We start from the raw sequence: 27,984 nt of genomic DNA, 5'->3' as shown, positions 1-27,984 counted from the left end.
AAAGTAGACGCCAGATAAATAATTGTAATAAACTGAAATATGTTCGAGACATGTTTATTTACATTCCACTTTAAGTGCGTCTACAATTAACTTTCATCTCGCGAGATCTTTGGTTTGAACTTGTTCTTCGCCGGTCTCCAATGAGTGCAGAGCGCAGCTTCTTCCCGGCTCATCCGACGTGCGTCTGTGGGCAGATGGGAGCAGATGTGAGGGGGACTGCGGCTCCTCGCTATTCTGTCTGACGGGGATCTGCGTCGTCAGCATGTGGTCTTTTCGGAACCGAGCGCGGGCTGTTCGGACGTGGAGACAAAACTTTTTCGCAGTTTCAGCTACTTTGCGCTGCAAAGGGGCTTCGGTAAGAAGAAATGTTTGTGTTAAGTAAAATGTATGCATGTATAACAATGTGTAACTTTGCAAAAATATATATATTTTTTTCTATATAGAAAAATGCATTTTCTGTAAGATGCGTGAGTTCCTACATTGAGCCATGAACATGTCTGTCGTGAGAAAAACCTTTGCGTCTCTGCTGACAGCTGCCCTTCAAAGCCTCAAACAAACAAACAGTAGCGCTGCTTCTGCATCATTCCTCGGCTGTTTGTATTCTCCTGGGGCCAAGAGGCCCCGTTCTTTTGATTATGTAGTTTATGAGACAGTTTCCTCAGTTCCATGATGTTCTTTCTGCAGTTCTTGGTTCAACATGATGGATGAGAAGGAAGTCTCTTTTTAGCAGTTCAGTGGGAAAAAGTTTTTCCTTTGTGCTTTTTGCACAAATTATGGACATAGGAGTCAATATTTTATGTTACATTTACTAAAACAATATTATTGTCTTTGAGATACTAGCAAGGCCATTGCTACCTCATAAAATGAGGTGAAATGTCACAGAGTTTAGTGCAACAAGGACTTAACTAATAAGATTTCAGTAATCCTAATAATAAGTTTGGAAGAAAACACGTCGCGGATTTTTCCTAGCAACCCCTCGCTTGCCATGAATGATGGGGCTTTTAGTGACCCTTTTCTACTATTACCTTGGTGATGTTCATTTCCTGTCAAATATTTTTAACTGCGTTGCTCATTCAGGGAAGACAAGTGCATCAACACAGTTTGGCACGGCTGCTAGGCTCAAACAGGCCGCTGAAAGGTACGTGAAGCACTCAGCGAGCCATCTCACTCTGTCACACAGTACAATGAATCCAACTGACCAGGCCCAATGACCCAAATATTTTTGGCCAGTGCCAGCCATCTGATTATTTCCTAATTTTCTTTGTTCTTTCAGGTTTTGAAAAATTGTTCCCGAAGAGGAAAGAAGGAACTGGCAGCCGAACATCAGCAGAAAGTAAAAGAAGCGGGGGAAAAAACAGTCCTAAGAGAGAGGCATTTCTTGAATTCTTATGTGGTTTGCTTTTCTGCAATTTATATCTGGCTTTTGTTATTTAGATAAAAGAAATAGAGAGCAAGACTCACTTCGAACCAAAAGATGCGAAGGGAATGATGGCAGGGGTGAAAGAGGAGGAGGAGGAGAAAATGAGAGATCTCAGTGGTGGAAACGATTCAAGGTGAAGATCTTAGCGTCTCCTTTAGATATGTTGTCAAAATGTTCTGCACATTCTTTAAACATGTGAGACTCATTTATCTTGTTTTGTAAAGTTGTATGTGACAGTATAACACTTTAATAGAAAAGAAAGATTGGATAAGAAAAGCACAAGAATGTCTCTTTTTATTTTCAAATGAGAAAATAATAATTAAAAAAGGTGCCAAGGTGACGATGTTTTCTAATTATGCAGTTTATTTGCTATAAAGCAATATTTAAAACGAGACTCAATTGACTGTATTTGTTAAAGAACTTTACTGGCCTATAGCTAATAAATTAACTTTTTTTTATCCAATAAATTGTTAATGAAAGATTGTTCTAATTTACTAAGTAGGGACAGGCTTTGTTGTCTTCTATCACAATGTGAAAAAAATAGGAAGTTTGTGTCCAAAAGTTGAGCATTTTATGGATAAACAAAACAATAAAAGGTTTATAATTTTTTTTAATCGCTTTATTCCATAGATCAGAGACTCAACGCATTTTATGTTGTGTTCAGAACCACTGGGCCTGTAAGGCTTCACACTGGGTCCAACATGGTTTCAATTAGAAATATTCCAAAGTTGTTGAAATTCACATTGTTTTCTTGTAATAGTGACACGTTTTGTTCAGCTAAAGATTGGGATCTGTTTGTGGATGCAAGTAAAAACGGAGTTTAAACATTTAAAATGAAAAGGTGATTTACTGCTCTTATGGATATGGAGGGATTTTTAATATTTAATACTCAAAGTGTTTGGGGTGGGATATGGTGGCGCAGGGGTTAAGCACAACCCTATTATAGAGGCCATAGGCCTCCACGCAGCTGTCGCAGGTTCAATTCCCGGCCTTGGCAACCTTTGCTGCAGGTCTTCCCCCTTCTCTCATTACCCACTTTCCTGTCAATTAACTATCAAAGGCCACTAGAGCCAAACAAATCTAAAAAAAATACTCAAAGTGTAGGTATATAAAAAAAATTGCTACACTGTAAAAGAAAGAAAGTCTCTAATTTATGGTAAAATACCAGCAGCTGTTGTTGCCAGAATTTAGAGACATTTTTTTTATATTGTATAGGAAATGTAGAAGTCAGAATTAATATATTTATACATATTTCACACAATTATACAGTATAATTACGTTATTCAGAAATGACAAAACCCTTAGGCTGTAGTAACATGATATTGTTGATGTCATGCTTCAGGCTAGGTAGGTGAAATAATGGTTGAGCTTTAAGGTTTTAACCTTTTTCGCCTCCTGTGTGGTGGAAGGTTTCAGCTTTAATTTGGGCTTCATTTGGTTTAATATTTAAAACGTAACAGTGGTCAGAAGCTGATTCATCTGTTCTCATTTCAACATTTCCTCTTCCTCCAGAAAGATTTTCCCTTAGATGAAAGGACTGTGCAGAACTTTGCTTTCGCCGCTGCGGGCATGACCGCAGCCTTCTTGTACTTCCACTTCAGGGAAACTGGAGTCCAGATCTCCTGGAAGGATTTCGTTCTGTATCTGAGCAAAGGCTTGGTAGGTTTAGTTGAGTGCCGCTCCTGGAGTCTTTCTCAGCTAATCTCCTTTCATCGATGGTGCAAACAGGTCGTTTTCTTCACACAGGTTGGTCATGTAGCGGTGGTCAATAAACAGTATGTCAAAGTGTTTCCCGCCGATGGAGTGAACTCATCAGAAGTGGTTAGTAAGATAATAATTCTGCGCCGTGTCCCGATTCTCTTCAGAAAGGGGCCGCTTCTTACGTCGTTTTTCTGGTTTTGTGTTTCAGGATTATTTGTGGTTTAACATTGGCAGTGTGGCCTCATTTGAACACAAGTTGGAGATGGTTCAGGAAGAAATGGGTCTGGACTCCACACAGAAAGTACCCGTCCTCTACACCAGTGAAAGCGACGGGTGAGAGTCTTTCCTCAAGCTGAAGCAACATGTAAATTAGATTTTCTTCTCCAGCTTCTGTCCTAACGTCATCTTCCTTTTCATTTATCCTCAGGACGATGGTTTTAAGTGTTCTCCCTACGCTCCTCCTGGCTGGCTTCTTGCTATTTGCGACGCGACAGGGGCCCATGGCCGGAGCCCACGGCGGCAGTTTGAAAGGAAATCCATTCAGCATGAAAGCGTCTAAAGCAAAGATAATTAAAGACTTTGGAAATGTTTGCTTTAGGGATGTGGCAGGCTGTGAAGAGGCCAAACTAGAGATCTTGGAGTTTGTGAATTTTCTGAAAAACCCAAATCACTACTGGGATTTGGGAGCCAAGATCCCAAAGGTAAATCTGTGTGTGTTTGATTGCACCTCAGATTTCTTCTGTCACAATTAGTTTGACGTGCTACTCACATGCGATGTGTCTCGTCTTTCCAGGGTGCGCTGCTATCTGGGTCCCCTGGAACCGGGAAGACGTTGCTGGCGAAGGCCACGGCAGGGGAGGCCGACGTTCCCTTCATCACAGTCAATGGCTCCGAGTTTCAGGAAGTTTTTGCTGGGGTGGGCCCTGCAAGGGTCAGTCCTCCATTCTCACAAACTGCTTAAAAAATTATCTGTCCGTGTTGCAAATCGCTTACGATCTGGTCTTTCGTCAGATAAGAGACCTGTTTGCCACGGCTCGCAAGATGGCGCCCTGCATCGTTTTTATCGATGAGATCGACGCGGTCGGCAGGAAAAGAGGCAGCGGGAGCTTTGGCTGGCAGAGCGAGCAGGAAAACACTCTGAACCAGTTGCTTGTGGAGATGGATGGTGAACGTTTAAGCACATTCATTTTTCCCAGTTCCTTACGCTACATTTTTAAAAACCCCAGGCCTCTGTTTGTATGACTGCAGGATTCAACAGCAGCACCAACATTGTCGTGCTAGCAGGCACCAATCGAGCTGATGTCCTGGATCCGGCTCTGATGAGACCCGGCCGCTTTGATCGTCACATACATTTGGGTGAAGAACAGCACAGACTCTTCTCTGAACTCTTGGGAATCTCATTCCCCTTTCATTTATTCCCTGTCTTGTTGTATAACTTCCTGCTCTTATGTAACAATTTAATTTTAATCGTACTTTATGCAGCATTTTCCTGTTTACTTGATGCTTTTTCGTGCCGTGCCACTTGAGCGTCGTCATCTTTGTTGCTGTAATTCGACCACAGTCACAAGAACCCCCGGGCATAACGTTGTTAGTTTTTTTTTTTTTTTTCTAATGGAGATGAGATGCCAAGCTTAGTCTTTGAAGTTTATTAAGTTTGCACATATTTTCTCATCTCTGCTCTCCTCTAATGTCATTTAAGCCATTCAGTGTTTGTCTGGCTGCTTTTATGTTTTGGTGGAGACAGTTGATCGTTTTTGTTCCAGCTAAAATTCAATTTGCTCGTTACAAGCTGTGCAGAGTGAGTCAGACATCTGGTCTACTGCTGACCAAAAAATGATGATAATAGTTGGAAACTGATTCTTTTATAAAAGAATGGTAAGATAACTGGAGACCAACCTTTGGGTTGGGTCTAATGTTAACAGTCAACATTTTGAGTAGCTTGTTTATTACTAATTTGAAGTTGCAGTTAGTTATATATCTTAACTTCTGCAGAACTCTGCAGGCAGTAGATCATGTTAACCTGCAAGATTAATACCTGTTTCGAGATTTCTTTCACCTGTTTCTATTCAGTGGCCTTCTTTGCAGCATTTTTATTTTCTTTAATAAATTAATGCTTTACAAAGAATGTGTTTTATCAGCTTGCAAAGAAAAAAAAAATCCCTTATGTGACTTAGTGTTGCTTTGTCAAAAAAAAAAAAAAAATCCCCAAAAGTTTTTAGTTTTAACCTCACAAATTTTTTAAATTCAAGGAGCAGACATTGTTATTCGCAATACTTTACATATAAAGTTTCCCCTTAAGGTCTTTTTTATTTTTTAATTTATAGCTTGTAAGTTATTTAGGCAGTTGAATATAATTTCAATGTAAACTCACCTTTTTACACCTTTGTATCACTACTGTTTGAGTTTATTTCGGACGATAGTTTCCTCCTCCAGCAAATTAACTTGATATTCCAGTAGAAATGTACTATAAAATTCATGCCGGGCTTGTTTTCTCTTTACTGCAGGCCTGCCTGATATAAAAGGCAGAGCATCCATCTTTAAAGTGCACCTGAGACCTCTGAAGTTGGAGCCTTGTTTAAACCTAGAAGCTTTGTCCAGGAAGTTAGCTGCACAGACTCCGGGTTTCACGGGTAAGAATGGAAAGTGTGGCTCATGCATCTGTTGCTGATGCTAATTTTATAGCTTAAATTGCCAAAAAAAAGATGGACATTTTGCTGCAAAGGCTGGAATAAAACTATTTAGTCCCAGCTTGCAAGCTTTTCTTTCAGGTGTTACACTTCAGTTTCACTAGATGCATTGTGGCCGTTTCTCATAGGGGCTGAAATTGCGAATGTTTGTAATGAAGCTGCGCTGAGAGCTGCACGTCACGTCAGCCAGTGCATCAGTGCTGAGCACTTTAAGCAGGCTGTGGAGAGGGTCATTGGAGGTAAGTCAACCAAAAACTAACATGAATCATTTTATTAAGCAACAATGTTCATTTTTTGTTGTTGTCGAAGTTAAACTCTTTTGTAAAAAAAAAAAAATGCATTTGATATCTAAATGAAAGCATCTCTTAATAAAGTATTGATTATTTAATGTCGTCACTTTTTCACAACTGGATTATTTGCTTTCATAGTGAATGTTTCTGTGCGGATTCACCCTCCAGATGTTAACAGCGTCACGTTTTCGTACGTCACGTATTCACGTCGTTTTTTTGACGTGAATACATAAATGTAGGCTGTAGCTCTATTTTTAAACAATGTAATGAAATTAGGCATTTCATGCAACAATTTGGGAATATTTTTCGCTGAGTGCTGATTCTTCAAGGCGTCTTCTTCCATCTGAGGTCTGGATAAAAACACTCAGCCGTTACAGCTTCTAGAAAAGACAACCGTGGCGTATCACAGGGCTGGTCACGCCGTAGCAGGATGGTTCCTGGAGCATGCAGAACCGCTGCTTAAGGTATTCCCTTGGACCCGGTCTGGATAATCCAATAAGCTCCCGGTAATTACATTTATCTATCTGATTTGGAAGATTTTTGCTTGACGTTGCCGACAGGTTTCCATTGCTCCTCGAGGGAGAGGTTTGGGTTATGCACAGCATTTGTCTAAGGAGCTGCACCTGCTGAACCAGGATCAGCTGTTCGACAGGATGTGTGTGATGTTAGGAGGTCGCGTGGCCGAGCAGGTTTTTTTTCGACGAGTCAGCACCGGGTCCCGGGACGACCTCAGGAAAGTCACACAGACGGCGTACGAGCAGGTAGACAACTCAACTGACAATCAGGACCGCCGCCGAGATTTAAACTAGGATTTTTAAGTCAAACCTTCACTCTGTAAGTGAACATTTCTGTTTGCTTCTTCAGGTTGTTCAGTTTGGAATGAACAAGGCTGTGGGTCACGTTTCTTTCGACCTCCACCTTCAGCAAAACGCCGTCACAGAGAAGCCCTACAGCGAGTCAGCGGCGCAGCTCATAGATCAGGAGGTCCGCTCGCTTGTAGACGTCGCCTTCCAGCGAACGCTCCAGCTTGTTGTCGACAAGAAGGAGATGGTGGAAAAGGTGCGATGCGTTGACCTGCTGTGCGCTACGCAGGCTTTCAAATTTTAAAGAACGCACTTCTTTTGTTTTTTTTTGTTTTTTTTTTTACAGGTGGCGAAGCATCTGCTAGAAAAAGAGATTCTGGACAGAACGGACATGCTGGAGCTTCTGGGACCTCGACCTTTTCAAGAGAACGGCTCGTATGAGGAGCTGTGTGAAGCGTTGGAATTTGAAGAGGAAAAACTCCACAGCCTGAAGGACTAAAGTGTGGAGAGGATGATAAACAGAACGAGTCAACTTTTCACACGCTTCATTAGCAAATTTACCGCACCTTTCAGAAATATTAATATCCCCTGAACTTAACGTTTTGTCACATTACAACCACATCCATCCATCCATGTTTGGTGGGGATTTATGTTGTACGCCAGTACAAAGCAAGGGAGTTCTCTTTTTTCTTTTTTACAAATCTCCTAAAAGGGCTGATGTTTTCACCGAGACTCAGAATTTTCTAGAACCAAATGTACATGAAATATTTGCCATGTTTGAAAAATATCTCAGTTTCTATGGAAGAGTGGATGTGTAATACTCAGATCTTCTGATAGACTGCTAAATTGAATATGATCTGCCTTTGATTAGCTCATGACTCTGCTTTGATCTAAACCATTTGATCTGAATCATTCCATTCAGCCTCCAGCAGGTTTTCTTCCATGGTTACCCTGGATTTAGCCTCATCCATCCCCCATCAACTCTAACCAGCTGCTTCTGCTGAGAATTACACCTGCACTTTCTCTCATTAGTTTTCAACAATGTCCTCTGCATGAAGCTGCACCCTGAACGTCACTGAGTTTCTTTTCACAGAAAACTCTTGGACAGGTTGCAGTGTAATACTCTTTTTATTTTCAGATACTGGGTTTCTGTGACATGTTTGTAGCTTAACACACTGTTTGATATTCTAACAGCGCTTTAGCCTTCTCCACTACTTTCCCCCAGTTCTGTCTGCTCTATTTCTTGGTCTTCCTGATGCTGTTTTTTTCCATTAATGCTAGTGATCTCTGAAGCCTCCATGAAATAGCTGCAGTTTTATAGATATTAAATAATCTCTTATTTTCAATGGATTATTTAGCGTTATCAGTGAACACAAATGCATGTCACACGTTTTAGAAACTATAAATTTTTTTTTTCCCCCACTCAATAATTTAAATTCACTACTTTGTGCTGGTACAACATGTAATATTCCAATAAAGATGAATTTGTGGCTGTAGCCTGACAAATTCAGCGCGTGTGCAGACTCTCTGTGCACCGTAATGCCCATTAACCCAGTTTTCACTCATTGTAAAATTTACTGTATGGACAAATGAAAGAAGTCATTACTGTAACTTGATCATCTCTTTCATGAAATATAGACAAATTCATATCCTTTACCCCATTTTTTTTTATCAGGAAGTACATTGGAAATTAGGATTTTAGATTTGTTTTGTTTCATGATGTTAAAAAATGTCGTCGATGCTTTCCATAACTTTAAAGTCAGACAGACGTTTTAGACGCAAATACTTCTTTAACCATCTGTGTGAGCAAGACAAGTTCTTTTAATTCATGGAGACAAAATCACCTTATGACTTTATATTGTTTGTAAATGACATTAGCTCAATGTTAATATTTTCTGTTCCTGTGCAGAACAAATAGGTTTATAAAATTTGCTCAAAATTTGCTGAATACAACACTTTTTCTAATGTTTTTTTATTATTAGAAATGAGAATGTATGACATCCATAATTGTTATTTGCAGAAACTGAGGCCAGCATATATTCTGTCTCAGTAGTTTTAAAACATTATTGTCATAGAAATTGATTTACATTTTTTTTAATTTATCCTGTGGGTAAACCTGTTGCAGACACCAGAATAACTTTAAATTGGCTTCTCTTTGCATTGATACTGATTTTATAAATTTGAATTTACATTTATAAAATCTCCAACAAAAAAGAAAGGTGTTTGCTGGACATGAAAATGACGATACAAAACGTAAAAGGAGCCACAATTTTATTGAATCCTCAACCGTCCTCTAGCATCACATTTGATCCACTGTGCCACAGCATTCACAGTCATTGACACTCCTCCTGCAGGCAGCCTGAACATGTCACAAACCAAGCAATCTGTTATCCACTCACTGACAGTAAAGAAATATCTTGAGTTAATTTTACTATTAAAACAAATGTTGGCACTTTGTTGCGTTTTTTTTATATTTTTGGCATCCACACAAATCATGATCTTTGCTTTAAATTTATTTTCATTTCAAGTTCTGCTCATCTGCATCCTGGCAGCATCGACTGTGGCAGCCACACATTTTTCTAAGGGTTGGAGGTTGGAGAGAGGGGATTTATAGCAAAGAAATAAAAAGAAATGTGAGTATGGAACAAATTATTGCAAGCTGCTGCTAGTCGGTGTATTTACTTGACTTTACTTGTCTACACCACCTACTATCCTGCAGGGGGCGCTGGCTATACAATTTAGAGAAAGAAGTGCAACTTTTTTATTCAGGCTTTTCGCATTCCAACACACATTTATTTTAATAATGAAGATATTATCCCACATCTTAAGGCTACTTTTGCTAACGTCATAGGCAGCAGGAACCCCTGACGCATTAATAAGAAACACAGTAAGTCTCAATAAGCGCCCGGATTTTTTAATTTATGTTTCATCTAACCTCTCGAGATCTGCCATCACTGTGGCTTTAACTTTTGCTGCCAATCTCATAATGTTGGCCCACCCTGAGGTGCTGTAAGGACAAAGGTGCTGATACTCTGTTGACCTCATACCCTGTCTATCTAAAAAAAAGAAGAAGAAAAAAAACAATATTTAAATCATCTGGCAGCTCAGAGTGCAATAAGAACCCTCCGCTATAAAAAAAAGACACGACGACTGCACAGGTTTGCTTGAGTTAGTGTGAGAAGAGAGCGGGAACAGTGAGATTATTGCACGTCGTCATTATCTTTAGAGCAGAGAGAGCCGAGTTTCCAGAGTTGAGCCTGAACGCGCCAGCACTGCGGGGCATCACGTGCGTGCACAGTGGCAGATGGAGGCGTCTCGGTGGCTTGGTTTCACCACTGTGTCTGTCCAACAGGCTCGTTTCGGGTTGAGCTTTATGGATGCTTCGCTCTCTCCAGCTTCATTAAGGGGTCTGCTGTGTCTGAGTCACTGTGATGCTTCCTCTCACGAGGCAGCTCCACTTTACTGCAGCGCGTCCACGAGGGAGAGCGCATGTAGCCGCTCCTGGGCACCACGGGCTGGTGGGAACCTGAGGACCAGAAACACATCACTGGAGCTAAAACAGACCAAACAGACGGAGGGTTTTAGAAATGGACGCACATAAATCAGGCTGTTCAGAAACAGTTTAAGGCAATGAAAATAAGAGTGTCAGTGTTTATAATGTTGCACCCTGCAAAAGTACGCTTGCAGTTATCTCAAGAGCTCATTTATTTCAGTATTTAGCATAAAACAGAATTGGAGCAATATACTATGAAAACTCCTCTAACATAGAAAAAGACCTGAAGGAAATGATCAGTGTTTTGTCGCTTTGCAACCAGGACATTAAATCGCATTTTTTAAAGAATTTTATTGGCCAGCAAAGTAGCACGTCATTGTGAAGTGGAAGGAAAATTATTGTTTTAAATTCAGTCAAACCATTTACCTAATTACCTCATTAAAAAAAACAGAACAAACAAACAAACAAAAACAGAATTCACCGGTGTGTAATTCAATCTGAACACCAGCTGTCCTGTGGAGATCTTAAGTTTGTTAGAGACCTATCAGGATCAGTCCTTCTAAACTACAGGGTTGGATGGACAACATTATTAATAGAGAAAGCCAGGATGTCCATGGTAACTCTGGAGGATCAGCAGAGATCCATGGCTCAGGTGGAAGAACTATAGATGGTTGTGCATTTCAAAAATCTGGCCTTTATACAAGAGCTTAAACTAGAAAACCCATGTTAAATCAAAAGCCAAAAACTTATTTTTTCTGACTTGCATGCAAAATGTGGTGCAGATGAAAAAAAACAAACAAACAAACAAAAAAAAAAAAAACACATCACTGTAAACACATTAGCTTCACCAGCTAAATACAGGACAGTTCTGGAAGAAAAGACTTGAGACATGAGAGAGGAGGGTCACCTCCCAACAGGAAAACAAACACAAACAAATAGCCAGAGCTGTAATACGATTATTTATGTGAAAAAATATATTTCCACTGGATTGGCCAAGTCAAAACCTATTACTAAATTAAGTCAATGTGTAACAGCTTTGAAATTACAAGTTCCCCAATGTCATTCAATCTGAGCTCAAGCTATTTTGCAAACTAGAATGTGCTCTAAATGTGAAAAGTTGGTAAATATAAACCCCCAAACTCACTGTATACATCTAAAAAGCCAGATTTCCATTTGTTTATACAAAAACAAAATGGTGAAAAAATAAATAAAAATAAAAATCCAGGATTCTTTTAATTAGTTTCCTTCCACTTCACAGTTTAAACTTTACTCTGTCTAAGTCTAGGGCACACCATTCCAATTAAACGCGTTAATTTTTGTGTTGGAAATGTGACAGAAATTCATTGAAGAAACCTAACCATCACATAGAATGGACAAATTAATCTTTCAAAACAGAGTAAAGATATTATTAGCATTCTCTCATCAGACATGGGACACACTTTAAGCCGTTGGTGTCGTTGCCACTTCATGCCACTTGGTGGTGCTGTTGAACCTTCGTCAGTAACATAAGATCAGCCTTAAATGAGCGAAGTGGAGCTCCTGTGCTCTGCACACATCAGCCTAATGTTGGCTCCCGTCTCTTCGAGTTCTCCGCGCAGATATCTCCCCAAAGACACATCGCGTCCTGACGTATATTAAAGACCGAGAGGCGACAAAAGAAAGAGAGGCGTTGGAATAAGACAAATATTGATCTCAGATGATTGATTGCCTCTCTGCTGGATTTTAATGAGATGTCAACCTCGTGTGAAGCGTCAAGGACTCCGCAGTAACATGTGCTATGAGAGAAACCTCCCTGGTGCATTTACGCCACGAAATAAATGTCTGCAACGTGTGCAAGCTGAATCCTGCCTGTGTAATGCACGCATGGTTGTTTTGTGTGCTCTGTTTGAATCTCTCCTGACAATTGGATTGCAGGAAAACATGAGAAGACAAAATGGAAAAAAAAAAAAATTATGAACTACTGCTGAGATGTTGTTTCTTTTTCATCCCTTGTTCTTTTGCTTTTGCAGGCGCCAACTTTGTCTAAGCTCCCAGACAGTGCTATAAATATAGATTCCTCTGCTTCAGTCAGTGAGTTTCTGATTCACTTAAGTGTTACTGAATCACAAGATGTCTGCAGTTTCCTCTAATTTGTAAGGTATATCTTATAAAACTACATAAAATTCGGTAGTTCTAGGACGACAGCTCAAGATGTCTTGTTCATTTGAAGACCTTATAATAAACCCTTCATCCCTATAAACCGTCAAAGTAATTATGTCTAAAAATCCATATCAACGCTTCCCAAATTCTGCAAAAAACAATTTGTTTTCTTGTTTTTCTTGCACAGCTTAACCAGAGTTTGTGAACTAGGGCAAGCAGTTGCTGATAATGATCTGAAAGTAATTAAAGGCCTAGATAAGTGCTAAAGGCAAGCCAGTTTGAGCCGGAACCTGACCTTTTTACATTCAATGGTGCTTTTATAGACAGACTCATGCTTCCCAAAGGAGGAACGGAGCAGGATGGCTGAAGAGAGAAAGCAGCTGTTAAATGTACACTTTGTGGGATCAGACGTAACCTTTCTGTTTGCATTTTAAGTAACTGCGTAAAGACGAGTGTGGCGTCGATGACGGGTCAGGTGATCCAAAATGCAGCAGCAGGAGTTCTAATCAAAACTAAAAGAAGAGCTCGTGTTTTGTTTTTTTTTTCCAATTTTGGCTTCTCTTCATTGGTTCCCGACCAAAATTGTTGTATTGTGAGATCAGATGATTGTTTCATATTTTTCCCAAAGAGGTAGTTCCTAAGTTTTAAAGAGTAAAATGAGAGGCAGATGTTTTGGTCATTATGTTCCTCCTTGTGTTTATTATCTCACAGATGATGCTACCAGCTCAGAGCTCATCTGCTTCCTTTTATTACTCTCCAATAAGAAGCCCTTACCTCTGCGCACTCTCTGCTTCTCTTCAGTAAAATCCTGGACCAACGCTTTTGTGTTTAATTTCTTGTTTTTCTGTGTGTGTCTAAATTTTATGTTGCGTCATCGAGCAATCCTCATCATTCTTTTGTTCAGATTCTCTAGATTAAAAAGCCTTTAATTGCTCTTTGTTCTGAGCTTTCTTGACCGAACGTGCTGTGCTACACGTCCAAACGTACAAAATCTAAATAGGGATTCAGACTGTTGCTTGCCTAAAGGAAGGTGAATATAAAATCAGCCGGCACAAGATTTGAGACCAGGAAGACAAAGTGCAAAAAGGAATTCCTTGCATTCTGGTTGTGCTTAAATGGCTTGAGAAGAAACAGGCTTTGTTTCCAGAAGGGGAAAATCAATTATTTAACAGCCTGCATTTAGCTTGAACTCACTCACCCATCTTCAGCTTCTCTCCCCGCTTTAACCGTTGTCTCAACCCTGATATGTCCTCACTATTTTTCCATTGAGCGATTTTCTCTCGCAGCCCAAGCTTAACGCTCTCTGATCCGAGTTACAGTGGAAACCTCACAATTCACAAAACGTAGAAGCCAATGTAAAACTGATATTTCATTCACTCGTGTATTTCAGCTGTCAGACAGAATTAATCTTGCATATCGCTGCGTCTTGCTTTTAAATCTCCGTAGCTCTGTGAACGCATCGCATGTTTTGCGAATAGCTGCCTGAAAATCTGATCCGGTTTAGTTTCACAAATTATTTCTGTTTTAAGAGATACAAAACCTTTTTCTCACTGTTTGATTTTAAATCACACCAAACATTTCATATTTTAGGCCTGTTAGCATCAGCAAAATTATTTCTGTCGTCTAAATGCCAAAAATAAAGAAAAAAGGTGTTTTTAGACAACTTTTAATACTTTCTTCAAGGTCAGAGGATTATAAAATGTAAGATTACATTTTCACCAAAACCTGTAAAAACTCTGATGATACTAAACTTCAAGTTATTTCACAAATCTTGAGTCAACTGTAGGCAACCCTGAGGATGTAATGCCTCAAACATTACGTACTTCCTTTTATGATAACTTTGGAAAATCAAATTAAATCAGCCATTTTTCAGAAATGGCATTGTAGACTTCCAAAAGCTTGGATCATCGTTAGATACAATTTCCACTTGACTAAAAGTGTCACATTCAACTGTTAAAAAAAACAACAAAAAAAAGTAGAAATGTTTCTCTAGCTTAGAGTCCACACATTCAGAATCTCAAAATGCCCCTGGCGAAACTTGTTCCTTGTTTTTCATCAGTCACAAATACTAAAAGAAGTGTATGTAAACTTCTGATCTTGCAGTCTTCTGGCATTTGGCAAACAGAAACTCTTTTACTAATCAGAATTTATTAGAACAGAAAACATTTTGTCCAAGTTAAAGTTCAGCAGGAAGAACGAAAAAGGTGGTGTGTATTTCAGCAGTAAATATCTGGTTTCAGCTCAATATACCATCGCTTTGCGTTGCTTTTTTATGTTTGGCATTCAGATAGTTTTTATAATCTTAATAGTGAATCACATGAGTGGAAAACAACATCTGGTTTTGCATTTAAAAAAACACCCTGATGGAATTGCTAATCTAAAAACAAATCATCTGTTAAAGCCGTGCAGATTTTGATGTGATATTTATTTGTGATTGTTTATCTTGTCTGAAACCCTGTAAAGTCTCACTACACAATTCACCAATTCAATAACAGAGAGGCACAATAACTCCATAGCAACTCCCTACAATAGGTCCAGTCCGAAACGTTTGGTCATCGTCTTGGAACGAACTAAGTTGTTAGTTACGAGTAAGAACTAAAATTCAAAGCAAACGGACAAGAAAGTAAGTGATGTCAACTGTTACTTTGATTTCACAAGAAACTCTCCAAATTAATGACGTTGTCCTATAAAAAGTGTAATACCATAAAAATGTGTTAGTGTTTTTGTCCACATCTCGTCTGTTGTTTCCTAGTCAGACTGGCATTTAACTTGTTTAATAAAATCTCAGAACATCTGTCAGTAATGTACTCTACACTGTTTTACAAACTTAAAAAAGCGCTGTGTGTGTCTTTGTGCTGCAAACAGCAGCACAATGAGATTAAAATAATAATAATAATAAAAAAAACATTTTAGTTTTAGTAATAAAAAGGAAGAACAGGGAGAGGGTGGATTTCTTGAAGATGAAGGTGTTTGCATTGTTCAAGGAGAAAATAACAAAAATGCTATTTTTAGCTCTGAGGTGAATGTGAGACAGGAGCCATGAGACTGATTACATAAATCTGTTTGATTCGCAAACACTGCTTCCACATTTCAGTGCCAAGTCTAAGAGTTCAGTCTGAACTTTTCTGCACGTGTATTTCATGCTTTCGTTTGTGCTTCATGCTTTCCCCGTCTCCCTGACTGCTGGAGTGCCATGAAGACGTACGCCCAGTCCTGTCTCTTTCTTCACCGAAAACGGTGAACCATTTTAGAAAGAGGTTCAGCAGCACCATGCCACCACCACGATCCACTGTGAGGTTGAAGTGCTAGTTTTCAACCCTCCTTATGTTTGAGTTGTCCCCTTGTGACAAAAGACACTTGCCTCTTTTTTCTTTAATCTTTTTCGTCGCCTCTCTTCCACGAAGGCTACACTAATCGTTGTCCTGTGAAGTGATTTTCCCACCTGAGACATAAATCTCTCCTCCAGAGTTCCCATGGACATCCTGGCTGCGTCTCTGACTAATCCTCCCTTTGCCCAGCCTGTCAGGTTTCAGTGTGTGTCTATTTATTGTTAAGGTTTGTTATGTCTTCTAGTTTTCAGATGATGGACTGAACAATGTTCAATGAGATGTTCAAAAGTTTGAGATGTTCTTTTAAAACCCAGTGAAGAGAGAAAATGATCTCTCTTCAGATTTTTAACTAAAAAAACATGTACCCTTTTCCTGGCACTTCATTAATATAAGCTACTTTGTGTTGGTCGAGCTCATAAAACACCTATAAAAGTTTATGGAAACGTTGCAGTGAATTAATGAGTTTTAAGCCGCTCTGAAACAAATTGTGAAATAAATAAATAAATAAATAAAAGTCTCACCACAAATATGAATGCTCTATCTGTGACGCAGAGGGTCACATGACCTTTGAGCTCATTATTGCTCAGCAGGGTTTTTTTGGATCCTGTTGCGATAATCATTTGAAACTCTGTAACTCGCTGAAACACACAGACTCATTTGCAAATGGTTGGCTCAGCTCTATTGTGAGTTTGCTCAGACACATTAGTCCATATTTCTCATTCAATGTTAGCGATTCTTTACATTTCTCTTTTTTTTTTTTTTTTGCCATCTATTGAATACTGTGCCAGGCAGAGTTATGTCTGATAGAGCTCTGTTTTTTTATTTTCCTGGATGGAGGAGAACGATTGAACTGTTGTGTTTTTATCTTTTCAGAGCGAGAACTGCTACGTAAGCAATAATTGTAAATCTCTTTCATTTACTCCCTTCCTTTACATTTACTGTGGCACAGGTCTTACCTGCTGGGGACTCTCTGTGGTTTTCCTCGTCAGAATCAGCGAAGACTTCGGCCAGTTCTTGGTCAGACATGTCTGTCAGCTCAGTCAGGTCCAACAGGTCAAAGTGGACCTCCAGAGACGACACGCTGCTCAGAGGTTCTGTGGACAAAAACCAGGATGCTCTCAGTGAGGAGGAAGGGATTAAAATTATGTTAGTTGTGTACATTATTATGAAGGATTTTTTTTCAGTTTTTTTTTTATATTTCCAGTTTGGTCATTGCTCACTGCTGTTCACTGAATGCATTTGTTTAAGCTTAACGCCTGTGTGTGTGTGTGTGTGTGTGCGTGTGTGTGTGTGTGTGTGTGTGTGTGTGTGTGTGTGTGTAGACTGGAAGGAGATGGAAATAGCCACTTCTTTACCACCCCACTATATCATTTTTCTCCCCTACGCTGCACCTGTTCATTTTATTACCAACGCTTGTTCTTCAGCAGGTCAAACGCTCTGCTGCTGGATGCAGCAGGGCCATATTTACATGTAGCATGCATTAAAGTGTGTGACTCAGCACTCCAACCAGGCATCCAGGGGAGCTGAATTGGTAATGCACTGAGGCAAGGGTAAAATTTAATCGGAAGCGCAAGGAATTCGTATACGCAGTACGGCAGGAGTCTAAAAGAATTTGCTATTCTCTCCATCGTTATAGTGAGAAGCTCAAAAAGTGTGCACACTGCAATACAAAGGCAGATTTTGATACAATGATTAATCACTTTGCAAACTTATACTACCTACACATACATCTTGCGAAATTCCACTAGAAACAAATTTATGGGAGGAAGAGATATAAACATCTAAACAGCTGCAATAACCTGACTGAGTGAGTGCGCCCACCTTCAAAACAGTTTATTTTTGTAAGGTTTTGTTTGGCAGAGCCAATGCACAAACATAGAGCGTTATCTAGTCCAGAGGACTCCCAAAGCGCTTCACACTACACCCAGTAATTCACACATTCACACACACGCCGATGGGGGTGAGCTCGACTGTAGCCACAGCTGCCCTGGCGCAGACTGACAGATGCAAGGCTGCCATACAATCTGACCACCACAGCAGGCGAGGTGGGTGAAGGGTCTTACTCAAGGACAAAGCGACTGAGACAACTATTCGGCTGTCCAAAGCAGCTGATTTGACCTGGCACCACCTTCAAGGCGTGGCTATTTCTCCTCGACAATGCAGTATCCAAGTTATCAAGCTCCTGCCTCATAAAGCAGCCCTCCCTGCATCTCCCTCACTCAACTCCTTCAGACTAGCCAGCAACAACTAGCAAACACCTGGTGGAACTGCGCAACAACTGAAGGAAACATAGTTACATAAATATGCTACAGAGTGGCACTATGTTCCTTTAAAATACTTAATACTGCCTCTTTAAAGGAAATGATCAAAGCACAAACATTAAAGGAAACCAAAAACCGAACACCAAAGGATCAGAACAGTTGAACGATTCTTCGTTTCGTTTCTCTACTTTGCAAAATTAACCTAAAATTAAAAAGTAACCTCAGAGCAGAATACAGCCACCGCCATATTTCACTGTGAATTCAACTTTAAAAGGTGTTAACCAGGCATGGATGTTTTCTTCAGAAGAACAGTCTTCCAACCCAGATTAGGGAACTAGGAGATTGCTGTCACGTGCACCGACGCTCGCCACAAATTCCCGCAGGACCTTCTGTGTTGCTATCAGTCTCTTGGTAGCCACTGTGATCAGTTTCCATCTTTTATGCTTAGGACTTTTTGAACAATGTCTAGCACCTCCAACGTTTCTGTGGTTTCGAGTTTTCTCCCGTTATTGACGGTTGTTGTTTTGCCCTGGACTCTCTCCAGACTAACACCGTACAATAATATCCTTTTCCCCAGTTTATGACATCTCTTCAAACTGTGGCTGTAGTAGAAGAGTGCAAATGTGCAAATGTGAGGAATATCTGACTGGAAGGAATATCTATTATATTTAATTAGTTTTCCTAACTAATGACAGGCATTAACTCAAGTACCTGACTGTTGAAACCGACTTTAAAAGTACTTTTGCACTCAGGTTATTGCACCTTTTATTTCGTTACATGTTTTTAAATTAATAGGAATCCACTTTTAAAATGATTTTTTATTGTCTCATGATTTGACATCTCAAGAACATGACATTTTAACAACATATGTTGTTTTTTTTTAAGCCTAAATCTAGATGTGAAAGAGAAGCAGATGAACGTGTGATTTCCTCATAAATTAGTTGACAACAGTTTACGCTGCAAAGTCTAAACAATGGCTCTCGGGTCAGACGTTGAGAGGAGAACAAAAGGAGAATGGCAGGCTGAAAACTGCTATTATCCCGTCTGTATGCCGCTTCCAAGGCTGCTTCATGTTGAAGAGGAAGAGCCAAATCTCCTGCTGCTTTCTTTGTCTGCTGTACCTCATTTCCTCCATCCTACTCCAAACAGACCCAATATTGATTCATAGAGGAGTATCCATCATGCTGAAATAGTAGCAATGAATAATTTGTTAAATATATTAAGAACATTCAACACAGGGTGTGGCGGGAAACGTGGGATTGAAACAAGGAGGCTGTAAAAATGAGAGAATATAGATAACAGACAGATTTTATCATTTCCAATTATGTCTGAGTATTTCAAGGAATACATTTTTCATTTAGTTCACTGAAAGAGGCTTGTTAGCAGTTACCTTTATGAGCATCTTTTTTCGGGGGTAAGTGGAAACTAGAGGCAATGCAACATGAAGAGAATTGTGGGGGAGGAGATGAAAAGAGAAGCGGGAGAGGAAGGATGATGGGGGAAAGTAGGGAGAGTTGAAGCTACAGGAGAGATGATAAATGCAAAATAACGGAGGAGGAAAAAAAAGACATGAGTGTAAGACATAACGTGGTAAAAATGTTCCTTATTATTGCAACATAATTCCCAATCAGCTACACTTCCTTTTCAGACCGATTTTTTTTCTCCTCATGTTTTTTTGCATCCTCCATTCCCATCGCGCTTCTTAAATTATTGATCAGTGTGATTTCACTCCCAGGCAGGCACTGAAACAACTGCCTCATCTCAAAAGATGATCAGAGAGCCTCTGAGACATGAGTGGGGAGGACTACTAAATCCTGCCGAGACACGCCTTAGCTGAAGCCGAAAAAACTGGAAGGATTTTTTTTTTGCCTAAAGCACATGTAAATGAATCTCTCTCTGCATGCAAAATGATGGATTTGCCTTCACAATTCAATAAAAAGAGCAGGACAGACAACTAATAGACAGGGGTTGAGTCTTTAAAAAAAATAAGAATGCAGGGTTTAGATTATATATTCTTTTTTCTGCTGGTATATAACAAAAAGATTTCACACAGTACTTTAGTTGAGTGTTTCTGTTATTGATTTATTTCTTGCTGCCATATATGTTGGTGTATCTAAAAAAACATTTATTCTGTCAAAATTTAAGAAATGATGTGCATTTTGTGACACATCAACCTTTGTCATGAATTTCTACTGTTGATTGTTTACATGCTGCTGATTTGTCTGTTACACGTCTTTCATGTACTGAGATGAAGGATGTGCCGCTGCACTTTTGTCATGGTCTCCGTGTGCCACATGTTATTTTACACACCAAACTATATTTTATGACCACTCTAGGGTTGAAAGTTTAATGATCTAAATTCCACCGCAACTGGTCAAATAATTTTTAGCTGCATTTGTCAGGAAAATGGTCCAAACCTTTGTCCTTTCAGCCTCTCCAAGAATTCAATAAATTGAGTTAGTCTTCCTTAGGGCAGACAGAGATTCTGCGTAACCACAGCATGAGGTTGAGTAACATTGTTTTAGGGCCTAGGCAGTTAAAACTTCCTATAGTTTATGTAAATTTCTGGTGGTACATACAGGTATGGTTTCGATTTGACGATATGAAAGTATTTTACAAGCCAAAAAGAAAAAAACTGTAACAGAGTGGAGTTTAGCTCGATATTACTTATACTTAGACGTGGGTCACTTTGATCTCAATGTATATCAATTTTTTTTTAAGTAAAATTGGTTTCAAAACTGAAAGAAATGTACCACAGAGTTCTGACAATTGAAAGCATTCAACTAGCTGAAAGAGCGATACGATACTTTGCCTCGGTTTAACAGAAGACAAATTTGGCTATTACACAGTTTCATGTGTAGAGTTTGGAAATTAAATAAATGCCACCCATCATTCGTAGGAAGGTAAAGCTGTTTAAAAAGTTCAGTTAGGAAGCTACAACTGGTATTTCTGTTTCGCAGTCCACTTAAGCTAATCCCATTTTGTTAACATGATTATATGTGCAATTAGCTGCTAATTGGCTTTTGTCTTAAGGGTCCATGGATAAAAAAACAATAGTTTCCTTTAACTGTAACACTGTATTATTTAATTGTCCCTGTAAATAAAAACAATTTTGTTTCTTCTAGGATTTCAATGTCCTTGTCTTGAAAACTTCGACAGTTTGGGCCCAAAAATAAATAACGCAAAAATCTCAGCAACCATTACATTTGACCTTTTCTTTAAAAACAGGAAATCTTGTCATCTCTTCTGTTTTGTACTGGAGTACTTCCTACATTAATCAGAAAATAACCTCACCACCCCAAGCATCTCAGACACATTAAGCATGAAACATGTTGATAATCTTTTGCTTCATTTAAAGTTTTAATTAGATCTTATTAAGATAATTTAAGATATTATCATTAATATCTTGCACTTAAACCAAAATTCTGGTCGTTTTTTTTCCTGAAGCATCCTCCTCTCACTGATTCCCGTCTCAGCATATTATCTGACCTGCCAGGTAGCAAGGCTGGTTAATGTGCCACTTTCAATCCCAGAGACCTGTTTAGTTAGTGAAGCAGATAAAAGTGGCCTTGTTGTCATTTATGTCGCTTCTGCATTCTCAGTTGCTGTGCTTCAGCGGCCGTGAGGTTTGGTGGCACATATACACAAGCATCTGTGCGACACAATGAGTCCTTTCAGATGAAACTGTGTCACAGCAGTCTGGTGGAGCAGAATACTTAAAGGAGACAGAGACGGTTAAGACGGGTTAAAAATTTAGAATTAGTGCACGCTGGATGTGATCTAAATCAACTTTATTATTTTTTTGATCATCATTAACAATGAAAGTGCCTTTCGTTGTTTTATTTTTCCTTGAGAAGTGTGGCAGCTAATCTGTCAGAAAGTTTTACTTTTAAAATGTCAAAGGTTTCCTTTCTGGTGAAGCGATATTCTCAAATGTTTTATAGCCTCATATCTCCTTGTCTTTATCCATTTTTATTTAACACTTACGTCTCTTCTCGCTGATGTGCAGCAGGCTGGCAGTGTGGCCCGACAGGCTGCCCTCTGCCTCCCCTGACGGGTGCTGGAACAGCTCCTTGGATAAATCCCCTGAGCTGGACGGCTTCAGCAGCTTCTGGATGTCTTTGTTGGGCTCTATCGTCACATGTTCCCAGAAACAGAGAAATAGAAAGAAAGAAAGAAAGAAAGATAGAAAGAAAGAAAGAAAGAAAGAAAGAAAGAAAGAAAGAAAGAAAGAAAGAAAGGGAGCGGAGGAAAAAAGTTATTGATCCAAGGATTTTTGTCATTAAAAATAAAAAAAAACATTTTAGGGAATTAGATTTTTTTTTCTATATGTTTGATCTCCATTTAAAAATCAGGAACAAAAGGTTCTGAATCTCAGAACAGGGTGTCAGCTTGACACAAAAAGGACCGAATGACAGCAGAGGAATAAAAGCAGCTAAGAAAAGTGGGAATGAGATGAATGACTTGACATAAGGTAGGAAGGCAGGGAAGGTAGGGTGGAGGGAAAAAAAGGTAGGAAATTAAAACAGAGGACCAAGACAGAAAGATTGATACATTCAGACATTCATAGAGAATAAAAAAATGCTTCATACTCTGTTTTAGTTTTCCATATTTATCAAGACTTAGAAAACTTTTTAAAATGCTTTTCAAGTTTGTGTATTACTTTGTTAGACATATTCTGCACTGAAAAACATCTGTGTTCGTCAATCATTTTTGTTAAATTCGCTTATGTGATTGATTTTTCATACTTACAACTTCTAGTCAGGTTTATGAATCAGAATTGCAGGCTTAATCCACGGATCATATTAACTTATACTTGCCGTGTTCACATGCTTGAAAAAAGAAGTGAGCATCTTTTTTGTTAGAACCTTTAAATGGTTTTTCCCAATATAAACTTTTGTTTTTAATTTTATTTAAAGAAACCCAGGGATCATGACCCTGCTGATAAGTGTTTGCCTTTCCACTTTGGTTCAAAGTCCTTAAAGTTTCAGGCTTGTTGGTAAGCGATGTCATAAAAAAGCAACATTTCTTTGTGGGGTGAAACAGCAGCTCTATCTGACACAGCAGTGCACAGACACACGACGCAGAAAGTACAACAACGAGGTGAAGACACACACTGAGCCACTCAGTGTTGAGCTTTGAAACTGAACACTCAAACTGAGATTTCATTTCTCTGATTCCCTCCTCTGTTCTCGTGATCAAAGATCAGAATAATTGTTGATGAGGAAAATGTTCCTTTCTTTCTATCTATCCCTGCAGCCATTGCTGTCAATGAGCTGATTCCTGTGTTGAAAAAAATGTTAAACTTCCCATTTCACGCCTTAATTAAGCAAAATTTTAAAATCGCAGTTGCAGACATAACCAGGACAACATTTCCATCTCTAAGCCTTTTAGGAAAAACCAAACTGTTGGCTATTTCTGTTTTTACAAGAGAGAAACACAATTGTCTTAATGGCTCCTAAACCCTTGGGGAAGAAAAAGTCCTGCGATGGAAATGCTCTTGGTAAGACAGAAGGATCGATGATAAAAGTAGGTGTTTCAACAAGAACCCAAATCACACAAGCACTGTGATCTATAGGAGCATTTAACAGCAGAGATGAATGTGCATTAGTGCAAAACTGAATAGAAATGAACAGACAAATGCAGAGGTAAAGTGTGATCACTTCCCTTTCAACGCTGTAGTTTCTCAACACCTTCTCTGTTATTTTACACGTTAAGTATGGTGGGCTGAACTGGTGTAGATAAAGAAGACACTCTTTTATTCTGATAGAAGAGTTTGTTTTTTATACGGAGCGTCAGTCAACAAACCTTGTGAGATCACTGAAAACGAAAAACTGTGTGAGTCATAATGTGTCGTCCTTGTGTTGATCTGATCTCAGCATATGACACTCGATTAGATTTTAGATCAAACCGTCTGGACCGGCGTCAACCTAACAAAATGAGGAAGATTAGGAAAATATTCTTCGAGGCATATGGAGCATCACATGAGTTTTAGGCGTTCACGTTACGTTTCGTTTCACTTTCAGATGTGACATTCATCGCCTTGCAGCCACGTTCTTCCAGCTGATGCGTTTGTGTTTTAAGGGTTGACTAGAAAACCATCATCCTCTTCACTTCTAAAGTCGCTAAACAGAACAAATTCATAATAGCACATTTTCACATTTAGGAGTTAATACTCCACAGAGGCTCTGCTTGATCAGGGTTAAGGCATCAAATTCACAGCTGAAAGCAAAGTCTGGGCAAAGAAAAGCACAGGTGCATGAAAAGAGCTGCACATTTGCCTGAAATACAAGAGCGTTGACCGGTGAGTCGAGCAACTACAAACTACACAATGATATTAAAAATCTTCAGCTTTTAAGGAGAAACGATCAGACCTGAAAAACTATTGCAGTGCAGTGTGGGAGTGCAGCAGATGGGTCTCAGCAGATGGCGGCCACCATTTCTTCGTGCAATACATGCTCAAAGATTGTTAAATTTCTGGAACAAAGACGGCTGAATGCAGCAGAGCGAGGGGGGAAGACGGACACGCTGCGATATGCCTTTGAGAAGCAACGGCAATCGTTGGGTATTGATTTGTTTCCCCCACTGAGGAGCTGCGCCTTGAAAGATCTCAGTTTAACCTCGGTAGTCGTAATGAAATGTTTACTCAATATTTGGACGGCAGGATGGAGATTCAGTTTCTAAATCAGTGACTCTGTTCACTGATTTAAAATGCAAGATGTTTACGGTTATCTATGTCTAATGCTCAGAATGCATGTCATGTTAAAGTTCCCACAGAGTTTTCTTTCTTTCTTTCTTTCTTTATTTATTTTTGCATCTGTGATTTTGGCCAAAGATGATTCTGGACTTCAGTCAGAATGTAAAAATGGCAACAGACAAAAAGAGCCTTTCCAGACATCCCAGTATGCCCAGCTGGCCTGATCAAGCAACCACCTGCTGAAGAAGCTCGGGTCAATTGTACCGGTGGCTTACACATAAAAACAAAGCTGGGTGTCATATATGCGTCTCTCTCCACGACTGCGCCGGTCTGCTGCAACTGTCTCTGCAGATGCTACTCCAGGACATGTGAAGGAAGACGAATAGACAGGAGTATGACAACGGTCTCTAGAATGAGATTATTATCTGGGGTCAGATTGAATTTGATCTTGAATTAACAGTCAATTACTGCAGGACAAGAGAGACAAATTAATACACCCCTCAGGATGCTGTCAATGTTTCTTCTGTATTCTGTGTTTATTTATACACAAACCTCATGCTGTAGGTGATTTTATGTTTTCAGTCAACATCTTCTGCCAAACTGAGTTGGTTTACAGTCATGAAGAGTTTCAAAAATAATGTTGTATGGATTGTTTTCTTGTTTCACGTCAGTCAGCCAGAAATAGGAAATTGGTAGGGTTTGCAAACACGTGGCGCGCTCCTTAACAATCCAACAACAGATAATCTGGGTGGAACTGATGACAAAGGAAAGGCTTTCCTCCAATGATTAATCGGCATAGAAGGCAAATTATCCGACTTTACTTCCATGGTACTCAATGACAACACAAATGAGCAATAATTAAATACAAATGACCTGAGATTACCTGATAGCTGATATACACCAAACCTGCGTGAAATGTGTCATTTTAATGACTTTTATTTTACCCTTTAAGGGCACATTTTACTTTAGCATGCAAACACTGACATCCTTTAGAGACTAACAGCTACTTGGCAAAGGAAATGCTACAGCATACTATGAGGAAGGCTTTTAACACAATATCTTTATCTCAAATCACTCAAGACACAATCAGCCTGAAAAGTCACTGTCATGGTTTGAATTATATCCAAATATAATTGGATATAATTAGAAAACAGTGTTTTCTAATTGATCACATTAAATATTCCAAAATTGAAATAGGAATTCCACAAGGAACCGTCACAGGTCCCATAATTTTGAATTACATTTTAACAATGTCTTAGACTTTTGCGCTGGTACTGCATGACTGGGATAACTGGGAAAAACAGAGATGCTAAAATTCAAGAGTAGAGAAAGTGTTAGATTTGAAAGTGTGTATGAAATTGAGTGTTTGAAATGAAGTCACACCTCCACCTCTGCGTAACTAAAATCAGAGAACGGTAAATGTAATTTAAAACCTGGTTGATTTAGCAGCAAGTGTACACTCATGTCATGAATTGGGATTGTTATAAATGATTTATTTCAGTCCTGATTTGTTTTTCAGACACATTTAGGTTCTTTTTTGTTGTTGCTATTTTTCTTTTATATCTGTGGGTCGTTTATTTAAGGACGACTCTTTTCTAAATAATTTAGAACTGTTTCACTATTGAAAACTCCCATGAGATCAGCTCTATAATTTAGCTGGTGGCTTATGGATCTCATTATAGAACAATTATTACTTTGTAACACTGACTCCTCTCAGCAGCTGGATCTGAATGGATATTGCTCCATTTGAAACGGTGTACAAACCACACTTACCAATTGCATCAGCAGGTAATAAAGTGGCTGCAGCCGCTCACTTTTAACTGAATTCTTGTTCGATTATGAAACTTGTGCAGATGTTTGTAATAGAAATGCAAAGCACAGGGCATTTTCATGATTTTAGTTTATCTGTCAGAACAGAAGAACACGTGCAATTAATTTCAGGTTATCCTGAATGATTTATACAGCAATAATGTTCAGCTGTTAAAAACAATTGTTTTGTCTTTATGTCTTATCCCCACCCCCCAAAAATAAATAAAAATCAATAAACTGAACATCCCTCTTTTATTCATCACAGTTTAATAGGCGTGTCACTGAGGGCTCCTGTGTTATCTATAGCATACCAGTGCTAAACATAAAATGCAGCTGTAATGTCATCACTTTCAATTATGATTCTGTCCAGCAGCCGTAATAAAGCCCTCCTCAGTTCCACCGTAGCACAGGCTTTTCTGGGTGGCTTTTACAACAAAGGCCACACTATTGTTCCACAATTTGTATTTCAGCAGTCCAGCCTTTGCACGGTTGACCTCCTGTGAGCTGATTTAAAAAGAACAGCAGATTAAACTGTGTGAATGGGGGGGGGGGGATCAACCCTCCTTTACTACATCCCTTGTAAAAGAACAATGATAAGTAGTGCTTTGGTGCTGTATTTAACCACATGTATCGTTAATGAACTCTTTAAGAGTTGCTTCAGATCGGAGACCAAAAGCAGAGAAATTCACACAGTCTATTTGAAAAAAAAAAAAGGCATCATTTTAGCACAAGCCTCCTGAAGTGGGGACAGGATTCTGCTTCAGCCCTGTTCCCAGCTGTGGCATTAAAAAGAAAGGACAGGAAAATGGCTCTTACCTGGGCTCCCTGCCCCTCCCTGTGCCTCCATGCAGCTCAGCCGAGAGGATTCTGCTTCTCACCACACCAGCATCGGAGAGTGGAGGACACAAATGGGGAAGGGGAATGTATGCAAGTGAGTGTGCATAGGAGAGAGTAAAGAGGGGGTGGTGGAGGTTGGTGGACACAGCGAGACCTAAGCTCTGAACTGGCTCTGTTCCACCCTTTTTCTGTTTTTTTCCCCTCTCTATCTCTCTACTGTGCAAATTGTCCCAAACAGGAGATGTGGAGTTCCTCCTCCAGCTCAGTCCACCTGTCCCGCTCTGCCATCAGAGCCATGTGAAGACTAGAGAGCAGACAGGGAGGTCTGGCAACGGCGACATCACAGCAAATTTATCAGCCACTTGCTTTGGTAAACACAGCATTGTGAGGCTTGGCTCGGTGTGTGCAGAAAACAGAGAGAGATCCAGAGCAAAGAGGAGAGAGAAAGAGAAAAATGGGGAGGGCTGGGCTGGCCGGCTGCCCAGGCTGCAAGAGAGAATGGGGGAGTCAGGGAGGGC

At 39.5% G+C, this 27,984-nt stretch overlaps 2 protein-coding genes across 2 annotated transcripts; one reads left to right on the top strand and one right to left on the bottom strand.

The window, feature by feature from the left end:
* Positions 1 to 43: 43 nt before the first annotated feature.
* Positions 44 to 9,967, top strand: LOC106951241 (AFG3-like protein 1). The gene is made up of 17 exons (XM_015038641.1): positions 44 to 355; positions 1,078 to 1,138; positions 1,274 to 1,333; positions 1,435 to 1,553; positions 2,933 to 3,079; positions 3,167 to 3,241; positions 3,330 to 3,454; positions 3,549 to 3,822; positions 3,915 to 4,052; positions 4,133 to 4,286; positions 4,370 to 4,477; positions 5,626 to 5,751; positions 5,937 to 6,047; positions 6,447 to 6,562; positions 6,659 to 6,859; positions 6,963 to 7,157; positions 7,248 to 9,967. The coding sequence occupies exons 1-17, from the start codon at positions 263 to 265 to the stop codon at positions 7,398 to 7,400; spliced, it is 2,256 nt and encodes a 751-aa protein (XP_014894127.1). The 5' UTR covers positions 44 to 262; the 3' UTR covers positions 7,401 to 9,967.
* dbndd1 (dysbindin domain containing 1) lies at positions 9,378 to 27,946 on the bottom strand. The gene is made up of 4 exons (XM_015038647.1): positions 27,446 to 27,946; positions 22,111 to 22,254; positions 16,819 to 16,956; positions 9,378 to 10,427 (listed from the first exon to the last, which is right to left on the bottom strand). Exons 1-4 carry the CDS (start codon positions 27,474 to 27,476, stop codon positions 10,273 to 10,275), a joined length of 468 nt encoding a protein of 155 aa, XP_014894133.1. The 5' UTR covers positions 27,477 to 27,946; the 3' UTR covers positions 9,378 to 10,272.
* Between the last annotated feature and the right edge of the window lie 38 nt (positions 27,947 to 27,984).

Source organism: Poecilia latipinna, unplaced genomic scaffold (assembly GCF_001443285.1).
Source record: "Poecilia latipinna isolate Pla-1442-1.1 unplaced genomic scaffold, P_latipinna-1.0 Scaffold448, whole genome shotgun sequence".
Classification (NCBI taxonomy): Eukaryota; Metazoa; Chordata; class Actinopteri; order Cyprinodontiformes; family Poeciliidae; genus Poecilia; species Poecilia latipinna.
This window is presented reverse-complemented; position numbering and strand designations above follow the sequence as displayed.